Source organism: Plectrocnemia conspersa, unplaced genomic scaffold (assembly GCF_051122295.1).
Source record: "Plectrocnemia conspersa isolate PC_06_02 unplaced genomic scaffold, ASM5112229v1 ptg000002l, whole genome shotgun sequence".
Lineage (NCBI taxonomy): Eukaryota > Metazoa > Arthropoda > Insecta > Trichoptera > Polycentropodidae > Plectrocnemia > Plectrocnemia conspersa.
In genome coordinates, this window is record NW_028277166.1 from 4,172,753 (window position 1) to 4,195,885 (window position 23,133).

The 23,133-nt window shown below is 29.8% G+C and overlaps 2 protein-coding genes across 4 annotated transcripts in view; one reads left to right on the forward strand and one right to left on the reverse strand.

Annotated features, from left to right (window-relative positions):
• The window catches only part of LOC148237369 (uncharacterized), a 60,010-nt gene extending 54,393 nt beyond the window's left edge, over positions 1-5,617 (forward strand). The window contains exons 2-3 of one of the 2 annotated variants that reach the window (XM_088205358.1): positions 206-1,363; positions 3,641-4,630. In XM_088205358.1, the coding sequence (XP_088061484.1) occupies positions 207-1,337 (1,131 nt within the window). In that variant the 5' untranslated portion in view covers position 206 and the 3' untranslated portion in view covers positions 1,338-1,363; positions 3,641-4,630. Of the gene's footprint in view, positions 1-205; positions 1,364-3,640; positions 4,631-4,830 lie in introns of those variants that run through there. The other variant, XR_015812622.1, reaches the window with a different exon arrangement.
• LOC148237367 (uncharacterized) overlaps positions 1-23,133 on the reverse strand; it is a 202,847-nt gene that overhangs the window by 127,414 nt on the left and 52,300 nt on the right. For both annotated transcript variants that reach the window (XM_088205366.1, XM_088205367.1), the window contains exon 2: positions 18,384-18,545. In XM_088205366.1, the coding sequence (XP_088061492.1) occupies positions 18,384-18,426 (43 nt within the window). In that variant the 5' untranslated portion in view covers positions 18,427-18,545. The remainder of the gene's footprint in view (positions 1-18,383; positions 18,546-23,133) is intronic.

A 23,133-nucleotide genomic window follows, 5' to 3' on the forward strand; every position in this document is an offset into this window, starting at 1 on the left:
GAAAGTTCATCATGATTCTGTTTATATAAAAATTAAACTATTACAGGTTAAATAAAATGTTTCACTATATTATAGAAAGTTTGTATAGTATTTAATTTTATTTTCAGAAACCATGTATTACATCATATACTACTCTTTCAAAATCAAGCTCACGATCATAACATCATACAAAAACTTACACCAAACCATTTTCTTCTTGTTTCAGAATGCATCCCTCGCTAAGAATCATCTTCATCTTTATTTTCACCATTCATCTTGCCTTGATGGTCAACTGTACGAGCCCAATACCGTACAATCAACAGCAAATAATTCCAACAGACTATAGTCTAAACCAAAACACCATTCCTTATCAAAACACTATTCCTGTTTCAAACACCATGCCGTATCAATCCAATTTTCCAATCGTAGGATCCAGCACTCCTTTCATCGGATCTAACACTCCGTTCATGGGAACCTCTTTTCCTTCAACATCATACTTGCCAGGTTCAACATCATACATGTCACCTGAAACGTCATATATGCCAACTTCTACATCATACATGCCACCTACGACGTCATACATGCCATCTACTACGTCATACATGCCACCTACGACATCATACATGCCATCTACGACATCATACATGCCACCTACTACGTCATATATGCCATCTACGACGTCATATATGCCACCTACAACATCATTCATGCCACCTACGTCGTCATACATGCCACCTTCAACTTCATTCATGCCTTCTTCTTACATGCCAACTACATCATACGCGCCATCTTCATCATCTTCATATTTACCACTCAGTACAGAAATGCAACCCAGTTTTAACATTCAACCCGCTACGAGCATAATGCCCGATCAATCTAACTACTTTCAACAAATGATAGATTGCTACAGGCAACCAGGATTTTCTGGAGCTTCATCGTATCCATTCTATAATTATCAACAGCCTCTCTTAAGATCAAGATTTATTGGTGGCGATAATCCGACTGCTGGCTACAATATGTTTAAACGTTCAATGCCAATTATGCCGACTGCTGCTGTAGGAACTGGCAATTTCTATCCAAATTACTACCAAATACAAGGCCCAGAAACCATCAAGACCCAAGGACGAATGGACATTAAGACTCTTGGGCAGCCACCCATCGTGAAACACGAGGTTTCGACTTGCATGAACGCTATTGTCACATGCTGTCCAAAGTATCTAACCGGAGGCAAAGATCGCGATATTTGCTTGGGGCAAAATGGTTGCAGGGGTCCTTGGGGAGTACACCCATGTGCCAGTGATTTGGCCAAACAAGTCACGGGATACATTAAGCAACAGACTCCAGTTACCCAGAAATAAGTAAAGGATTACTTATAACTAGCATTGTAAGTAAGAGGTTAAAAGCCGAATTCTTTTATAACCTCAAATAATACTGTATTGTATATAATATAACCACCAAAATGGTATGATGTTAGTGATTATATACTAATAACCTAACATTATTAATGACAAGTACTACGCTTGTATTATGTAGCACTTGGCATGTTATTGTTACTTTAAAATACCCTACTTAACAAGAATACTATCAGCTTAGATTAAAATCGATCGAACGATTTTACGCCTGCGCCACTTCTTCCTTTAAAACGGAATAAATATAAAAGTCATGAAATTTACTTTAGACTTTAATAAAAGTACCTAAAAAACATACCATTCTAACCATTTCATTGACTTATTTCACAATAACTTCAGGGAGAAAAAGACCATTCCATTCTCAACGTTTGCAGCATAATACATAAATGTGTTTCTACTTAGTAGTAATATCACAATTTTAGGTGCAAAACAGTATGGTTACTAGTATTATTATTTACAGCTTATATTCAATAGATGTCACTATGTACGATTTTATTTTAATTAATTATCTGTACCATTAAGAAAATATGGGAATACTTAATCTGTGATTTTCAATCAGAATTAAAATTTCTAATTTCAATGTCCCAGAAACATAAAAAATTGAAAAACACTAGTGTTCATATAAGATTCTAATTAATCTCTTTCTAGTCTATCGTGCTAGTTAAACATATGTAAAAATATACGTTTATATCACTTTTATAAAAGGCTAACTTGTTTTTTTGAAAAAATTTTGAAGCTCCCATATTTTTTATTATCCTAATAATCTCTTTTCCCGACGTTTAGCACCTTTTTCAACACAGATTTTTTGGATGATATAAAAGTGCTATTTATAAAGACGCGGAATGTATGTAACTCCATGTGAATATTGATACTTTTTCATCCCCGGTTTTTGAAACACTGTATTAAAACCACGAATCGTATTAGCATGGTGCCTATGACATATCAAGGCATTCCGTTTCATCAAGAAAGAAAGAGTACGCTACAACAAAAGCAATGAACCACTCATTTCATTCAATACCTGAAGAAGCCCTCCACATCGCAAATGAAATCTTGGGCAAACATACATAAATATATTTTTTACAGATTTTTTTCAATGCACCAAAAAAGAATTTGATGTCACTGTCAAAAATTAAAAAAAAAAATTTGTTAGGTACGTTGTTTGCAAAATCCAAATATGGTTATTTAGGAAAAAGTCAAAATCAAAATTACACTCTAAAAAGATATTTTTTTTAATTTTTCAATGAGTTAAAAATTTTGTGAGTTTACAACGTTTTATCCAGAATCTTTTTATGCATTTTCAAGTTAATATTTTGCCAATCCGTGTATCTAAATAAATTATACAAACAGCATTTTTGGTCTTTATAAGAGAATAAATCGCTTTTTGCATTTAAAGTTTATAAATTTACCGTATAAATAAGAGTTCTCTCTTCATTCATACATACTTTAAATTTCTAAGCAATTTAATATAATAAAATATATTTAATTTAATAATAAAATGTTTTAATATTATTTTAATAGCCACCCAAGAAATCGATTAATAAAAAATAGATAAAAGCTACATATATATTCGGATTGTATTTCTTAGATATTAAATAATCTGTATTTTTATTACTTCTTTTTTTGGATCGGTATTTTAGAATATGGAAAATATCAAAATAGTGAAAACAATTTTAATTTCCAAGTAAACTAAATCAATGCTTATTTATAAGCTAATTACAAAAAACAAACTGGGGAAATTTAAAGGTTTCCGAACATTTAAAAAAAAACTGTTCCTTGAAAAAATTATATCCTTAAATTTGTGGGTTTTTTTTCAAATATTAATAATATAATCTGAATTTTAAAATGAACATACAAATTTAAGGATATCTTCAGATTTGTATTTATTAATCAAACGTTTGAGTTTAGAAAAAGGTTGGAAACGTAAGTTGGATCATCTTTTAATAACATAATAACTAAGGGTTGAACTGTAATTTCTTTTTCTAAGATCGCTTAGATTTATAATGAATTAACGCTCAATAATAATGCGTTACGTATTTTATTTCTCAACATACATAACATACATGTATTTAACTCAAATTTCACAATTTATGGCACAAGATTGTTGATTAATATCCATATATTTACATCGGAACATTGTATATTTTAATCTCGTTAATTAACTAATTTTTGGTATTAAAATATAATAAGGCAAGGTATTCAATTTTAGAACTTCAGATGGCACAAAAACCCATATTTGTTTGTTTTTGTTTCAGAATGCATCCTTTGATCAAATTCGTCTTCATCTTCATTTTCGTCATCCAGTTTGCACGGGCGGCCCAAATACGATATGAAAAACAAGAACAGGAACAACAAACTACGAACGAACAAGCGTCTGATGTGACTGAAGATATTCTTAACCTTTTCAAAAAACCAGAGCAAACAGATCAAATAGCTGATGAATATTATTTCGAAAATTCTATGCAATATCCCTCCCAAAATTATATGCAATACCCCTACCCTTCATTTCCACAATATTCTTACCCAACATTCCCACAATTTTCATACACGCCTTACAACACAATGATGCAACAGCCTAACTACATCCAACCAGAGCAATTGGTATCATATATTCAGACTCTCCTACCATACCTCAATCAGTTATGTAAATCGCTTAAATCGAATAATGATGATGCAGCAATAGAATCAAGATTTGGTTCTACCACAGGTATCACTTTAGATATCGTTCGACCTACCAGACCAAATTTTAGACCACCTCCTTCAATCAATCATGCTTTGGAAAGTCAACCTCCTCTTGTCTATCCAATGAGACCTCAACCAACACCGCGCCCACAAAGTCTAGCTATTTCAGATTGCATGTACGCTATAGTTGAGTGCTGTCCCAAGTATCCGAATGGAGGTAGAGATCGCGAGGTTTGCTTAGCTCTGAAAAACTGTAGAGGACCCTTCTGGGGTACTCATCCTTGTACTACAGATTTGGCTAATGCAGTCATAGAATTTGTTAAGAATCAGGCGCCTGTCTAAATAAAAAAATATACCAAAGAGTGGATACACAATGGTTTATAAGTCATTGGTCTAGTCTAGAGCCTTGTGGATCCATACAAAAATTATAACTAACATAGTATGTAAGATGTTGCAAACTAGATCATTCTAAACATTCGTACTAGCTGTAGCGAAACGGCTAAGACCAAATATGTGTTGAATATGTTTTGTAACGATTTTTAATAATAAAATGTTCGCATATATACTGTGTTTTATTTGTATATAATAGAGAAAAATAATGAATAAATAATTTTTAGAAATTTATTCATATATTTTGCAATAACCACACAATGAAGTTACATCCATTACCAGCAACTTTAAATAAAATATAAGTAATCAAAAATATAAATGAGATGTTGTTATATATTAAAATTATTTTAATGTTTAATTAATATTGTTTCAGAATGTATTCATCGATTAAAGTAATCTTGCTTCTGATATTCGTCATTCAACTTACATCGGCGGACAAACCAAGATTGCCAAGATCTACAGATCAAAACACAAAGAAACGGGGAGAGCCAGGTGCTAATACTTCAGGAAAACCACTATTAGATAATAAAAATTCTGTTAAACCTGGTCAAGCATTAAATGAAAAAATGCTATTCTATCCTCAAACCAACCTTCAATATCCCTTTCCGATTAATGCGCAATATCCCGTTTCGTACAATATGCCATATCCTTATTATTTAAATCCACAATATCCATCTCAATACAATTTGGCATATCCATATCCTAATATGCCATATCCGTACTTGAATTATCCTTCTAATACATATTTAAATCCAGCTCCATTTAATACTATGCGTAATGGATATCCAATAAATTACCCAAATTTTAACTATTAATGTACCAGTCTGAAGAAACCAAAGAGTTTCTGTCGTACAAATAATCCTAATCGAGCTAGTGTTTTACGTGTAAGACAACTTATCTTACGTTAAAGACAACTAGCTCTTTTAATTGACCATGGCGTGAAAATATTTTTTGGTATTCTCGAGATAAAATTCTCAATATTTAAATCACTAACGTACAATATAAAATGTGAAGAACTTGCCAAAACTAATATGCATTTGTAAAGAGAAGCTATATTTTTTCTTTTAATTTTGCTGGCTTATTTTTCTTTTTAATACTTACAATATTATGTTAATGTAATTTTTTTTAAATAATGAATAATAATAAAATTATATCTAAAATAATGCTTTTTATTTTTACATTGTCATACTATTAAGGTATTTTGTAGGTACTTTAATCTACATAAGATTCTGTTTTTAAATATGAAAGATATTTAAAAAGCCAATCATGAAAAGACTTTCCGAATACCATTTGTGTACATAGATACATGTTAATAAATACTAATACTGAATGTCTGGAAAAGAGCGGAATATTTAAATTTAAAATAAAACACAATTTTAATTGAGAAAATAGCAAATTTTTGATTTAATTATAAAGTAGATAAATGGGAATTATGTATGGAACAACACATCTGGTAAATGCCCTCCTCGGGTTTGCTGGCACATTTGCGTTCTTTTGACGAAATTGTTAATTACGTTTTGGCATAATTTTGACTAGATTTCAATGATACAGTTTTTGATTGGATGTTCATATAAACTTTTGACTCCAAAAAACCCAAAGGCGTTAAATCGCACGATCTAGACGGTCAATTCTGGACGCCCTAACGGGAGATCCATACCATACATTTGAGACGCAAAAAACTGGAAGAAGGGACAGTTCTCCTCGAGGGGCCTGACTTTGAAAAAAATCATTGCAAGAATATGCGTATAAAAAACAGTAAAAACCGACCTCAAATAATGAATCCGAACTAAACTACAGTTGTTTGAGATGTATGTACTGGTGTATTTCAGGTATAAGTTCCTTCAACTCTTTTTATACATACAAAAAATAAAAGGAGCGGAACATTTCCCTCAAAGGCACCCACTTTCAAGGTAGTACTTTCACAATAAACATTATTACTTAAAGGGACAGATTGTAGCTTTTTGACGCGGCTCCGTTTGTATTAAAATTTGCTTACAAATTATTATTTACTTACATGAGTGAAAATATTTTTAAAAAAAATGTAAATTAGTAGCAGTTAATTTAGGTATTCAATCTGAAAATTCAGATCTAATACCTAAGGAATAAGCAAAAAATAACGAGTAATCAACAAAAGCACAAGCTAATTTATATATATTTAATGTTTTTATTGATTGTATTATCAGTAATTTGACAACTGGATTTGATCCAGTAGAATAAATAAATATTACATTCAGTTTCAGTGGTTATTCTTAAAAAAAAAATTTAAAAAAGCAGTCTCGAATCTATCGCGAAAATATTTTTTAAAATGTAATATTTCAATAAATTCATATTAAAATACATTTTCACCAGTAAATATATATTTTTAACAGTAATTATTTGGCAGGTGCTAAAACAATTACATGATTTCAACTTTCTATGTGTAGTAATATATATTTACATACTTATCATTATTTATTTACAATGTTACAGTGAATGTGTATTTTCTGGTAAAGTTATATTTTCACTAGTAAAGTCCAAACACATTTTCACCAATATATTTCTACTAGCGAAAATATAATTTAATTGATTAGTGCTAATATGCTGCTCTAAAATGTTTATGAATCTCAATGTAACAGTTGCGAAACGTCCATTTTGTGTTGAAACCCAAACCTAACATAATAAAAGTTCTAAAACTAATTATAGTTTTAGAACTTCTATTATGTCAAGTCCAAAATATAAACTAGGCCAACTCATCTCTTAGGGAAAAATAATCGGAAGAATAAGTTCAGACATACTTCGCTTCTCACATATTGCTCCATAGTTTATCTGCATTTCGATATTACACAATGTTTTAAGAATATGATACCTATTCTATTTGATATTTCTATGGACATCTAATATAAGAGGGCTGATCAAAGTATATTCAAACCAAATTTTGATCAATAGGAGGGCGCAAAAACAAACAGAATCGAATTAAGTACATCTAAACCGAATTTAGCCCAATAAGAGAAAGCAAAAAACAATTATCACTTCTCAGAAGTCAAAAATCCACGTCAAAAGCAATAAAATCGTCTCGGCGCCGTCGCAGTGGGAACGCTCATTACCGAGCATTCCCACTGCGATTTTATTGCTTTTAACGTGAATTTTTGCCTTCTGAGAAGTGCTAATTGTTTTTTTGCTTTCTCTTATTGGGCTAAATTCGGTTTAGATGTACTTAATTCGATTCTCACTCATAGAATAACCAATTATAAAAGAGTAGCGAGTTTTTTAAGTCAGTTCAAGATTAGTCCAGGATATTCAATAGTTCCTTTTATGTAAAGTAAATAAGTGCTTGCCATTAAGCCTCAACCAGATACATTCGCGGATTTGTGCCACATACAAACGTTTAACAGTCATAATAGGAATACAGAAAATAAGATGAGAAGTAACACATGTTATTGCTAATTGTACGAATCGCGGTTTATATAGAAACATAAATTTCCTAAGCACATTTTAAAAGAGAAACGATTCGAGTTGAATGATCTGCGCCCATGTTATTACTGCAATGACACCTGTCAGATTCCAGAAAAAGTAGGGTTACTAAATACTCAGTTTTAAATTCCCATAAGATTCACTTGCCATTTTCTCATGCACCCGCTCCTTTTATAATTTTTCTATATCGTTTCTTTTTTTGATGACTCATCCAAACAGTTGGAAATGAAATAAATGGCAATTTTATTTATATTAAAATTTCAAGAGCTATCCGAGCATGCGTTAAGAGCCGCAAGTTTTTGTATGTCACATTACAACTATGAAACAGTTAAAATAATAATAATAATAATATTTAACTATCAGTATGTAAGTTCTAGTATTAAAATTTCGTTGTACCATTTCCATTGTACAATTTCAAGTTTAACGCGACTTTTTTTTAATACGCAGTAAATTATTAATTTTGCAACTTTGCTCTCACAAAAGGTACACTGTAACAAATTTATAATTTTAAATTTAATTTTTTTTTATTACGACACTTAATTTTTACGCTGCAAATTCAGGGGGATTTTATAGCGGAAAACATGCAAATATCGCTATTTTCGCACAATGTAAACGTGTGAGATCGTTTCGAACTATAATGGACCATTATCACATCCTCTCGCTCTCGCCTCCAGTCGTTAATAAAATAAAAATTTAAAAGAAAATCAACAAATACCACCTACGTAATGTACTTTTTAGTAGTATCTATATGTATACAAATGTCAACATTAATTTCGTATCTTGACGCAGTCGTGCGGGCCCGGAACCGGAAACAATTATACGTAACATCTGTTGCAGGAGTGTTTTGACATGTTCGTTATTGGCTCGGTTCCAACATCCGGAAGTGAGAGTTCTTCCACTGGCACAGCTTCCGGAAAAGTTTGTATGAACGAACGTCTTCATTACCATATATACTTTTCAAAAAAGAAATATGTGAAATATTTTTGCGAAAAAGTGAGGTAGAAGGAGTAAATTGGATTTTAATTCAGAACATTCAGAGATTCAGAGATGACATTGAGATTTTAACCAAAAACAACCTTTTACATTGAAAATAAATATATCTAATATATCCTCGAATGGTTAAGCTTAGACAATTTTTGATATTTTCAATCCTCTCTTTGTTTTCACATTAAACTAAAAGGTTTTGTTTATTGTTTTCATTTTTTTATAAAAAGTATGGTTTAAACTATGACATAATAAATAGTATTCCCAGAGTTTTAATAAAAATATTAAAAAACGATTAGCGAAGCGAATTTAAAAAAGTTCGGGTACGGCAAGGTGTAAGAGAAGCAGGTCGTGCTGTCAAAGGAAGAGCTGACGCAACACAGAAGAGACAAATATCATCCTACCACACTGCAACCATCCTATGTAATCAGACCTTACATCCAAGACTACTTTATAACAAAAATAGCAGCCCTGAGACTTAAGCTACGTTCCTAACATTTCGGCGACCGTTTTATTGTACGTAGCTTATGATATATTTTAAAATCAAAAACACAATATGCAGTTGCAAATTTTAAATGACAACGAAAAAACTAACACAGGTTAAAAACTGTCGTTTTAAGGATTGACCCAAATGCATTGGCATCTTTTCTCAAGGTGGCGATTTTTTTTTATTTATGGCGCGTACCTTGTGACTTAATCGAGTTGTTGTCCCATTTTAATAATTTAACAATCAAAACGATTTATCACAAGTCGAACTTTATTGTAATTAATAATATATTGTACGTTATTAAATTCAACTATGAATAAAGAAGAGGTTCAATTGATGAGTCCGACAAGTTTAAAAAGATTTTTATTAGACAATTACAAATATTCTATTTACGCCCTGATAAATCAAGATTGGCTAAAAGGGACAAGGACCTCTCCTAATTATCAAGTTGTATATAAGCTCAAGCACAGCCATACTAAATTCACTAATTTTGTGATAAAATATAAAATAAATTAAAAAACATTTACACAACACGCGCGTTAGAAATCCTCCAAATAATACTCGCGACAATAGTAACCGTCGAGAAATGCAACGCGAACTTATTATCTCTACCAAAGTACGTGGTGGGGATTCAGTGTACCAGCATTCCGTCTATATCTATCGTATCTGTACTGCTCATCGACGCTCAGAGCACTAATTGGCTTCAAGGACTTTGTTTTCACAGTCCTTGAAACCAATTAGTGGTCTGTATTACTAATAAGTAATAATATATAAATATAAATATAAGATGTTCATTAGTAAATGAAAACCAACTAATTAAATTTGACATGTTTTTATATTAATCTGATATATATATATTTTTTACAAGCACTGCAATTGTAAAAATTACGTTTTGTTTAAGTCAATTAGGATTGTTAATCTGCTAGGATTTCTATGGAACTATACCTATTATTATGCAGCTGTACCCATTAGTGAAAGTAATTATGTTTGTAAATCCATGGTTCAACGAAAAAATATTAAGATTATTGTTCTTTTATTATTTTATTATTTTGCTGCTGTAATAAAATAAATTTTTTTACGAAAAAGCAACTAAAGTGTAGATCACTCTACAAAAACGCAATATTGTTGTGAGAAGTGCGAATTGCACAAGAGACCTTAAAACCATAATATTTCAATGGAAGAGTCCGAAAAGTGCATATCAAACGTTACAAAATCGTGCCGTTGCCGTTGTAGTGTGAACGGTCGGGTATTTTTCATATATAATAAGGATACCGGACGAAAATGTCGCTGTTTTTTATAGTCCTTTTTGATTATTAGTTGTACTTCGGCTGTTAAGTTGTAGCACGACTTTTGTATTTAACCGGTTAACGCACACCTTTAGAATGGCAATTAAATAACTAATTTTTTCTTCTTTTCATTTTAAATGAAAACAATTTTGCAAAGTTGCATATTGTACAATTATCACAAAAAAACTGCTGTGAAACACATTTGCGATGCTTACGGTAGTGCCACAGGTAGCTTAAGAAATTTCAAATTGGAACCTTTAATTTAAAAAATCAACGAGTTGTGATAAAAATAGACCAGTGTTTCTCAACGTAGGATGCACGCCTTACTGGGGGGAGGGGGAATTTAGATGTTTTGGGGAGCTGTGTTTTTAGCGGTTTATTTTTCGAATTCGCAACACTTTATCCAGCGACAGCGAGTTTGCTAGCTGACACCTGATTTGTGCTCAGTTTGCTTTGCCATTTCACCATGAATAGACTTACGTCAAAATAACACTTGCAAAACTACTGCTATTGATATACACAATAAGCTAAAATATATTAGATAAAACTCAGACAGCAATGAAAAATATAACACACTGTTTTTTTTATGACGGGCAAGAAAGATAGTTGTTTAAAATTAATAAAGATTGACAACCCATACATGTTGCTTGTAAATATTGTTATTTACAGAGAAAATTTAGTAAAAGCTTTCACTCGACCTAAATGTATTAACTTTATCAAAGTAAATGACAAATGTGAATTTGTCTCTTTAAACAACTTTTTGAGGATAAAAATGTTGCAAACAATGTCCATAATAATATGGTTTTTGCAGGGATTGCCTAAAGATATTCAAGAAACTACATGATATAATATTTTTTTTTAGTATTTGCTATTTTTCGTGAGTTTATAAATGACACTTATAAATGATTAAACAGATATCTTCATAAGATTAAATTTGTTAAATAAACAACCGAAAGTAGCAAATAAGGTCCCTATTGATTCAAAGTCCTACCTATTTGGCTTTATTTTAACGTATGCAATTATATAAAAAAAATGTTTCAGATAAAATATTTAAGCAATATTATTACCTTAATAAGCATTTGAGTAAAATGACTTGTGACTTGTGACTGAAATTGTCTTCTCATCTTGAATGATGAAACCGATATTGGTAGATATAACTGATGTAGCCGTGCAATGTAGTCAAGAAGAACTCTTAGAATTGTCGAATCTTTTAAAACACTATTCAACATAAAAAATACAATGGCGTTGATTTGTGTCGGATAGACAGAAACAAAATACCCAAAAAAATATTGTTACCATTTCCATCGTTATATTTCGTTATATGCAGCTTTTTTTAGAGTTGTACGTATAATATTCCATATATTTACTTACACGTAAACCATCTCAGAACAGTTTATCATTTTTTTCTCTTTTGTATTAAAATATTATTTATTAATTTTAAGTTATTTCCTCTTTATGATTTTCGAGATTGGTCTAAAAATAAATATATATTACCAGTTAAATTAATAATATAAATATAAAAATAAAAATAAAGTACTAGTAAAAAGGTTTATGTCAAATTTTCCTCTATAAATAAACATATTAACTTCATTACTAAATAGCGGAAATAAATAATTAAAATTATCATATGTATATGAAGATAATAAAGTAGATTAGATACTTAATAAATTAATAGTTACCTGTAATAAAACAATTGTTAAATATTATATTAATAAACAACTTGTAAAATGTATTTTTTATGTATATTTACTTACGAAAGTTAGATTAAAAATATATTTGACTTATATATGAAGCGTTGAAATGGAAGCTTACTTATTAATGAAAAAAACAAAATATTGTATAATACAAATATAATTTAAACAAAAATATATTATATATTCTATGAAATTTAATACTGGCTGGTCGACACCGAAAATTTTATAACTATGATTTTATGTTTTTTTTTTTTTTTTAAATAATAGATTTTGTAGTTAAAAGATTAAATGTGTATGCATGTATAATTATTTGAACGAAACTTTGAAATCTTCTATAATAGAAATCAGACGGAATTATTTACAATACTTTTATTTTAATGTTGACAACAACAAAAAATATATTATTTAAAAATACATATTTTTATATTATATTATTTCTTAATTCCTGATTTAACTGCATTTTATTTAAAGAATAAAGATAAATTTATAACATCAGTTGCGAAACAAAAAGAAGAGGTTCAATAAAAATATAGTTAAGAAGAAGGAAAGACTTCAAACGTATAAATAAAATTTTGATTAAATTCAGTACTTCAAAATTAATTAAGACGGCGGCTAAATTAATTGTTTTTTACAAAGCTATTTTGGTTGAAATTAACGGATAAACAATCTGAGAACTAATATCACACTGCAGATAAAACTAAGTTAATTTTAAAAAAGTTATGCCTAAAAAAAATTTAATTTCAGTCATAATATATACTAAGTCAAAATTTAATTGATGAAACCAAATTAATATAGAAAAAATATCAAATTAATATTTCAAAACCACTATTGTTTAGCCTTTTGTTCGTGAGCGTGGGACAATTTCAATATACAAATATATTAAAAACACGTGAAACGGCTCACTCGTCCCAACATATTGTTGCCACCAAAAATGTGTTTCTACTATGAACTAAAGGATTTACAGAAACCTCATGAAGTGCTGACCATTGTCAACTTTCCTGGATTATAAACTTGAAAGCATCATAAAATTTTGAATGAAAATTTTATAATCTTCTATTTATGAATCACCTAATTGTACATACAGATTTTTCTCTTTTCATTTTTGTTAAAATAAAGAATAAATATCAACCGATAGATAACGAACGAGTAAGACTCTAATGAGCCTAAATCACTGACGGTAAATAATATTAATTTTTTGTGTACAACCGTCCCCCGAGTATGCCGTGTGTATTTTTTGCAAATATTCGCATTTTTATTTTTTCATCAAACGGCAAATATTTGAGGATGCCGAAACGAAATGTGTAATAAAACTTACATTGTGAAACAATACTTTCGGACTGTTAAATAAAGATTTTCTGTTTCTTTTCGGTACACCGCTCTCACTACCCACTTAATCTCTAAATAGGTTTTGCGAAATAGAATTTTGCATTTCGTGAATTGTGTGAGATATGTATGAGGTGTGATTAAAAAGCACGGTGAATAATTTTATTACAAACAAAGTAATAAGCTTACATAAAATTTTGTTAATCCTTATACAGGACTAACAAAAACTACTTATTTCAAGGGTCATGGAAGCTTCATAAAATGGTCGTGAATTGAATATCAAATACTATATAATGTCCTACAATTTCTAAATCATAATTATAGTTAGCATAGGTCGATTTTAAATTAATACATATTAATGCGCAAATACAATATTGCCACTCGGGAACGTGTAAGGTTATCACAGCTCCGCTCTGACCCTGCAAGATAAAGATGAGAGACAAATACTAATGGATTCTAACAAAAATGTAATATTACACACATTCCTTTCGTTCGGGTCTTCTCTGCGAACCTAACCAATAAAGTCTTGGGTATACGCAGGTAGACGATCGACCCGATTTTATTGTGTGAACGTTCAGCATACGCACATACAAGTTAGAAAATTGTAATATCAGATATTTTATACCACAAAGTTCCATTCTCGAGCAAAGCCCGCCCATCGCACAATGTTCACCACGACAAAAGGCTGGGGGTGCACAAAGCCCCATCCCGGCTTCCAAGGTTCCGAAGGCGTGCTCCATGACTTGGTGTCGCAATATGCGTCGTCACCGCCGGAAGGCGCCCCCGTCCTGACTTATGGCCGCCGAAGAGCGGTCTCCGGGACAATGAGACTGGAGCTTTTATTGCACGCCGAAACACACTTTACGGCCGTCCACTATTATTTTCGCCGGGGACATCGTAAACGTCGATGCAGCCGTTATTTCCTACGGCCCACTTTTCATTCTCGGGTATTATGATTAATACGCGGCAGCTAGGGCTTAACAAAGTCGTTACTCTTTTCAATCTAATCTGGCGTAATGGACGGGCGCTGATGAAAATTATTACTTCCAAGCGCCGTTGGAGAGCTTTCTCTATTTATTAGTATTGACGACTCTAAATGAATGCTACGAACCCATTCAGAAATGCATGTGCATCTCGGTCTATTATTTAATGTGAACTCGCCGATATAAAATTTTATGACAAATCGTTTTAATCACTAAATGTTTCTATTCTATTTAAATTTTATATTTTGAGCTTATAAAATATGCCATCAGATTATCTAAACTATTTTGATTTATTTATGGTTTTAAACTTGGCTTAATTTATTTCTCAATTATTTTATTATTGTTTTGATCACAGATGTCTACTTACATATATATATAAAAATATAAAAATATTAATATGTAGTAACATACTAAAATCCAAAATTAAATAAATACATATTACGTTATAAACTTTGTTTGTATATTGAAGAGACATTTGTAAATCGAACAGAATAACAAAATTTTATAGTGAAAATTGTTGTTAACCCATTTCCTGCCAGATTTTTTACGTTCTTTTTACAATATGTAATATTTTTTGAAAAAGGAGAAAACTAAAAAACAATACAATTTAAAAGATACAATAATAACAAAAATGTTAAGTCATATAAAAAATCAAAGATCAGACTATAAATACCTTCGTGAATCGTGGTGATAACAATCTCTACAAATCTTCGGTAGTTTCGATAGATTTATCGCTTTAGTTAAGTTGACGCGAGATAAAAAAAAATATTCACAACACAACACAACATAAATAATAATAATTATATTTTAAATTAAAATAAAAAATAAACAAAGCGGACGGCGAAGGGTTATGCTTAAATAAAGACCACAGCAATATAGCACACAAAAGAAGGGCAACATTTACATACTGCACATTATCATTCATGACTTGGGGCGAACAGTTAAAATTAAAACTGTGAAACAAAAACGGGTCACTAAGACAATGTAGACTGTATGCAATGAAAATATAATATATAACTATTATTATTTTGTATTTACTTACTTTTAATTAGTAATCAGACTTACTTAAAAGTAAAGAAAAAAAGTTGATTAAGCGTCGCACTTAACTAGGCGCATAAATCACAGCTTTAATTTAATAATTTCAAGCGAGATACTTCCTATTTTAACTATCGCAGAATTTATATTTGTCACTCGTGAAAATTAGTCGAGGATTAAATTTTCCCAGAGGAAAATTCGCTGCCGAGAAAATTGAGCGTGAAACGCGATCAACGTGCATAACAGCTTCGGTATTATTCAAATTATAGATCATATAACAAATACTGCCTAAATTCTCTTACTAATACCTAAGAAGACTTATATTGATTAAATATATATTGACTGTTTAAATCTCGAATATGGTATAAATAAGAAATAATCAGAAGAAAGAAATACAAAGATAGTAAAAATAGAATAACACTGTTTTTTCTCACTTTTGTCAATCACAAAAGTGTGTGATTTATATAATAAATAAATCAATAAATAGCATTGTTTCTGTTTAGCCACAGTAAATGCGAGAAAAGATAAACTGCTGCTCAAGTATTTTGTTATCTATAAACATGAAAAATATGAGTGTGTTTAACGATCGGTGAACAGTAAAAACAACGTATAAACGTGTACTTTATAAAACGTTTACCGATAAATCAGACTCTTAAAAATTATATACATACATGCAAAAAAAAATAAGCGCTCTTGTATATTTGGAGTAAATAAACTTTCAGGTACACTGAATATGTTGAAAATATTCTGAAATATTTTTTTGACTTAATCTTTACATTTATAGTATCCCTCATACAATAAGTACATATAAGATTCAGTGACTGTGTTAGTTTATTTGGAGGAGAATCTGACAATATGTTACAAATGAATTCCTCTAAAGTGAACTGAAAATTCAGTTGACATGATGTTTTCTTGGAAAGCTTTCTCGGTTTTAAAAGACGTCCTGAACACACATGCGCAGCAAGGACAGTCAAGTTAAAGTGGAACTTATTCGTTGTTTGCTTAAGTATTTTGGGTTAAATATTTCGGGACCTTAAGGGGTCGACGGGCAAATGTAACGATGTTTTATTAGGCTCGAATATTCTGAATATTTTACATGAACGTGAAAGTGGTTGCGTAACGTAGTAGTGTAATATAAAATTCGTTTTTCCTTTATTAGGAAAAATAAACATATGTATGAAATATCTAACGAATGTATAAAGAAAATATCTTCGATACTTGATTGCATAATATACAGCATTTTTATATAAAAGTATATCTTACTTGTAAGATATAGTTAATTTATATTAAATAAAACAGAATTGTTTTTAGGCTACTAAATAAAATTATGTACTGTTGATATTTATTTTTAATATTATTAGTAAATATTAAAAATATGAATTAATTCAAAATAACTGTTTTATATAGACAAATTATATTGCATTAAATATTTTGATAAAGTACTACTAAATAATTATAACTTTTAAAGCTTTAAAATCTTCACTGAAAGCTCTCGCTAAAGCTCGCATATTTAAAATTTCAGTTAAATTAATATTATCTTACAAACATTATTAAATTATTAACGTATTCGAGAAATATATTTTTTCGATATTAATTTACTGAGTTGTATTTATGATTCTAAATTAATGCTACAAGTCATTACTTAACCATTAAAAGGTTTTAAATTCAATCTCCATCCAAAATATTTAAGGAGTGTAATTAAAATCAGAATTTCTAATTGTAATAGATTACATTTCGTTCATCCTAGGTTTTTTCTAGCCTATTTTTATCTAGTAGACATAATTTTTTTGACTGTAAGAAAATCTTGATTTATATCTAAAATAATACTCTATTTTATTGCAAAATCTTTACAGAAAATATATTAATAATATATGCTCAATGAAAACATCTATGTTGCAGTCAATTTCGTGTCAATTTCAATTTCATGTCAATTTCAATTTCAAGATTTCTACATATCTAAAACATAACATATATCGATAAGCGTTTGATTAAAAAAATATAGTTCGATAAAATAAAATGCGCCTCTTTTGAAGAAAATCACCAGATGATGCAAAATATATTTTTTTGTGAAACATCTTATAAAAATAGTAAAAACCATGAAATTTATTTGATAAAATATTTTTTTTATTCATCTTTAACCTGCGTTAAATATATTTTAAAATATAACATATATTCACTAAAATATAAAAAATGAACGAATTTAATAAAAAAAAATTGACGGTGCTAACATTATTTCATTTTTTAATACCGGTATTATCGGTATCGGTACTACCGGTATTGCAATTTCTAGTCCTAGTACTAAATTTACATTTTTGTTTTATAATTGCCTCGAAAAGGGTCCTTCCGTTTTGATTTGGTGCCCTACATAATTATGATTTGAATTAAAATATTTTAGCAGTTTCACTTTGAATTAAATTAGATTAGAAAAATATAACTCTTCCACCGTCAACTTGAACTAAATGGTCGTTACAATATGTTTTATAACTAGACAAAATTATGCTTATCAATTTTTTAGCGAGTCTCAAGTATGTCGATTAAACCGGTTGAAATTCTGATTTGTTATCTTGTAAACCATTAGCGTTCCGCAATAATATTTTAGTGTCGATCATATCATTCTAATTAAACATACTATTGGAACATTCAAACATATACATTTAGTAGTTTTTTTTATAAATGTGACTTACCTTCGGCTTTGTGTTGAACGGGCCTACGGTCGCCGCGGCCCATAGCTGGGCTGCCGAGGGAGCGGCGGCGCCCGCGGGAGCCCGCGCCTGCGCAGTGGTACTATCGGCCCCCGCGGCCAGCGTGACACAACGCCACTGTGTTGTCGTGGTTGTGCCAAATACCTGCAACAAAAAACACACCGGTTCAGTCCCAAGACGAAGTCAACTTTGCAGGACCCATCTCACAAAACCATCCCACTACCCAATTATCCTGAGCCGGCAACTTCGAAAGTTTGCGGTTTTACGGCCAGCGTCCATTAGCGGCGCGTGATGACGCAAAGGCGATGTTTTCGCTTGACGCGACAAAAAAATGATAATGCACAGGTGACGCTATTCGACGGGCGGAAAATTCGAAGGGACGACGCGTTTTTAACCCCTCGCCATGTATATTCAGCGTTTTTCTTATAAATATTCAGATTCTTGTGCGTGGTGAATATTCAGAATTTCACCAGTCAGCGCGACGTAATCCATCATGCGAAAATCAGCTGCGGTGATCCGTGTAATTTTTATAACCACCAAATCTTGAACTCTGTGAATAAATCTGGCGTGAACTTATAATAAGATTTATGAGTTCCTAAATAAGATAATTAATTTTAAATTATTCGATCAAGTAAGTCTATTATTGTTATTCTTACTTATGGACTTAAAAGTATTTCAGTGAATTTTTATATTAAAATACTGATATTGACTCGATATAAATAGTGTGTAGTGAAAATTTTTAAACCAATGCAAAAAATATTCTCCATTTTCTTGATGGTATATAAGCCAAATCATTGCATACTTAATCACTTGAATCAAGACTTCACATCCGAAACTTGACTACAGAACTACAGATTTTACCACAACATTTCAGAAGTTTCTGAATGCACAACTAGAGCTACAACGAATCGACTGATACGACCCTTAAAAGCTTAAGAAAAACAATCGCTTTTACTTTTACTGTCTGATCTACACCGAGTTCAACACGATGAAAATTACAATGATGCAGACTATAGACACGTATGTATATGCATAAATTTTTTTTCACAAATTGTATAGCCATGTATAAAATAATTCAACTATTCTTTACATTTTCAAGAACAACCTGTATATAATCCATAATAATAGTTAACAACATAATTCGTTTATAAATCTTTTCTATAATTCGCTAAGGGTTTTGTGTATTTTTTAATATTTCCATCGCATTTATCTAAGACGGTGCTGCTTCATTGATTTTAACGCAGATTTTCCATGTTTCCCTGTCGTTCCGCCCCTTTTCCCGTCCATAAAGCTTTATTAAACATTTAATAAGAAGCTCGTTTCGCTCTCCATCGTCAATGTCCATTTTAGTTATCATTTTATTAGATCCCACCCGAGGACATCAAAAGGCAATATATACGCGTACGTCTATAGGCGTTTTATTAGTATTATGCACACATTATATGTACATATATATTATATTTTATATGTCTCAGTTACTCTCTATCTTTTAGTATATACAACCTTATATTTATTATGTTAAGTTGTACTATTTGCGTATTTAAATTTAAAATACTAAATATAAACCCAAATTTGTATTGTTAAGAAGCATTATATTGATTAAAAATAATAATAATAAACTATTTAATGAAAAAGTTATATTGCAATAATAAAAATAAATATATAATATATTTTTACGTGTTTAAATTGACATTATTGCAATACTTTGGAATAAAAAAAACAGCAATGTCGAATCGCGAAGTGCCAGGGATTCGCAAAATGAGATTCTCCATTCCATGGATTTAAAAAATGTCATGAATATTTGTAATATTTTCCCTATAGCTACAATACTGTTAATAATGTATTTTATTTTATAAGATAATTTATTAGTAATTAAAATACTGTTTTTTAGTTTTTACTTTTTCCTGTTGTGTATGTACATACTTACTTTTAACAATACATTTATAATAATTTTTATAGTTAAATAAAAATAGACTAAATACGAGTTTTTATCACGTTCTTCAATTTTCTTCTGATACAATAAAAAATGTGCACGTTTTCGCTCGGACAAGGACAGAAAGCGAAAGATTTTTGTGTGTGCGTCTGTATAAAGGGATAATTTTTCGAGGCCACAAAGAAAAGTTGAAATTTATTCGAAAACTTGGGTCCACCGGCCGAAAAATGATTTCGCACACGAAACGAAATTAGCACAACAAAGAACTTATCAAATTTTCTCCCTATCCCTACTCTAAAGAGAAATGAAGCATTTTTTCTTCTTCCTTAATATTCTATCTGGATTGTAGCAAGAAAATATATAAAATCGTATTTAATTAATTATAGTATTGTATATAATTGATAATAAACAATTTTATTCACTGAATTTATCGTCTTGTGTAATATATATCTTATAAACATAATCCTGGTCATAAAATACAACCATTTTAATAGCTAATTCCACGGTTTTGTATTTAAAAGCGATTGTAATAAAAAGCGAGTTTTATTTAGGCAGTAAAGTGAATTTGGAACATTCTTAATTTTTATATAATAATAAATTTCAATAAGACGAAAAAAATAATTTTTCAATGCAATTGTTCTGCGCTGTTGTTTTTTAATGATCACAACGTTTCGCTTAAAATGTTTTTTAGCATCATCTGGTGATATTTATAATGTGACAACTCTAATAAATATCACAAAGAAGTATTTCCTTAATTTCAGCTATAAAGAAATCAATTTATTATATTTATTTATGTAAATGATTGATTAACAATAAAGTTAATTTTATTAAAATATTAATTAGTTGTTAATAAAAAATGTTTTTTTTTAATCAATATATTTATATTTGCCCAAAAAGTTCAAAAACAATACGTCATAGTAAGTGCGTTATTTTATTAATATAAATTTTAATAAATGTATAATAAAGCTATTTTTTAAATAAACAATTTAACTATATGTTGTATGTATATAATACATAGTTTTAACTAGGTATTTCCAACTGACATTTAGATCTAAATTATCTAGTATTTCACGTAAAAATCTCAGATAAGTACGATGGTCAGCCTGTTTTGCTATTTTGTTTTTATTAGAAAGTAGGAAGAAAAATGTTTTAAAATATAAAAAATATTTTTATATTTTTTGGTAATTTGTGTAGGTTTTTAAGGAAACGATAACTGCTTCATTTTTAATAATACCGTCATGAAACTTGTTATTAAAATAGTTATTATAACAATCTCGGCTAAGATCTCTTAAAATATAAAAAAAATACTCTATTGAAAAAAATTAAAATGTTTTTTTTTACCTTTTATGTCATTATGTGGTATTTAACAAAATTTTAATAATCAATAGCGGTGATGTAACATCATAGGATGTCAACATTATAGTTCGGCGGCGAACATCTAAAACATAATTTATGGGTTATAAAAATATACGATACGACAAAATTATCAGGAGCGTTTTGAGCCCAACAACATTATAAAAAACAGCATTACCAATCGAATTTTATACATATATTATATAAACACTCCCAGTACTAATAAGAACAAACTGTGAAATTTTCAGCAAAATCGGTCCAGTAGTTTTTGAGTTTGAAGTACATACACATACGAGCTTTGACTTTTATTTATATAGATGTGCTATTTAACAAAATTTTAATACGCGATAACTACCGTAGCTGTAATTATATCTACATAAAATTTAAAATTTAAAAATAACACTTGCAAATATCTCGGCTATTATTTTGTTTAAAAATAACAGTAATTTAAAAATAAATTTAAAAATCGTAATAAAGTATTTAATTTAAATAAAAATATTTTTTAAAGCTTAGAGAATAATTTAGTTTAGAGTCTAAAATATATCCATATATAATATATACACTTATCCCTCGATTTACGCGATAGATGCGTTCCAGGAAATATCGCGTAAATAGAGATATAGAACGAGTGATAAACGATTGAATAGTATTAACGTGTGCTTTATTTCTAATAAAGTAAGCCGGCAAAAGAGAGGTTCTAGAAGTGCATAAAGCGGAAGAAACCCATTAACCAATGCGTTTGTTTGATTTTGAGTATTATAAAAATATACTTTTTTTTAATCGCGTAAAACGAGTATGGCGTATATCACGGGATAATTGTATAGATATTCCATGTTGTCAGGTATTATATAAACGTACTAATGCTCTCACACTACTCATCGTATTGTGTTATTGTACAATGAAAATTGCTTGTGTTTTGTAATGAGTTCGACCAATTAATTGCTATATACATTATACATTGATTATGAATAGTTCACCGCAAATATGAATTTGAAATACAAATTTACCAGCAAGTGAAACGCCACCGGCAAAATTGACAATTGGAAACGTTGCCGTTGTATGAAATGTGTATGTTAATTTTAATGAATTTTTGTTGAAAAAATAAAGTTTCTAAATTTTAGTATTAAATTTAAATAATATTATCATAAGTTGTATATATTGATATAAGTGATAGCTGTTTTCCTGATTTTTTTATTATTTATTTGATTATGAAAGGCGTTTGATAAATTTGCCACTAAAAGCAAAATAGGTTTAATCAAATCGCTATAAATGCGTTCCATTGTACATTTCTAATTGTTTCAATTTCTTAGCAGTGTAATTGGAACATCAACCTAAAGTTAAAATTGTTCTATGGTAATCCATTAAGCTTCTCTATTTATTGTATTTTTTATTGATAAAAAATATATATCACTGTTTTTTTTATACTTTTACGTCGACATTGAAATT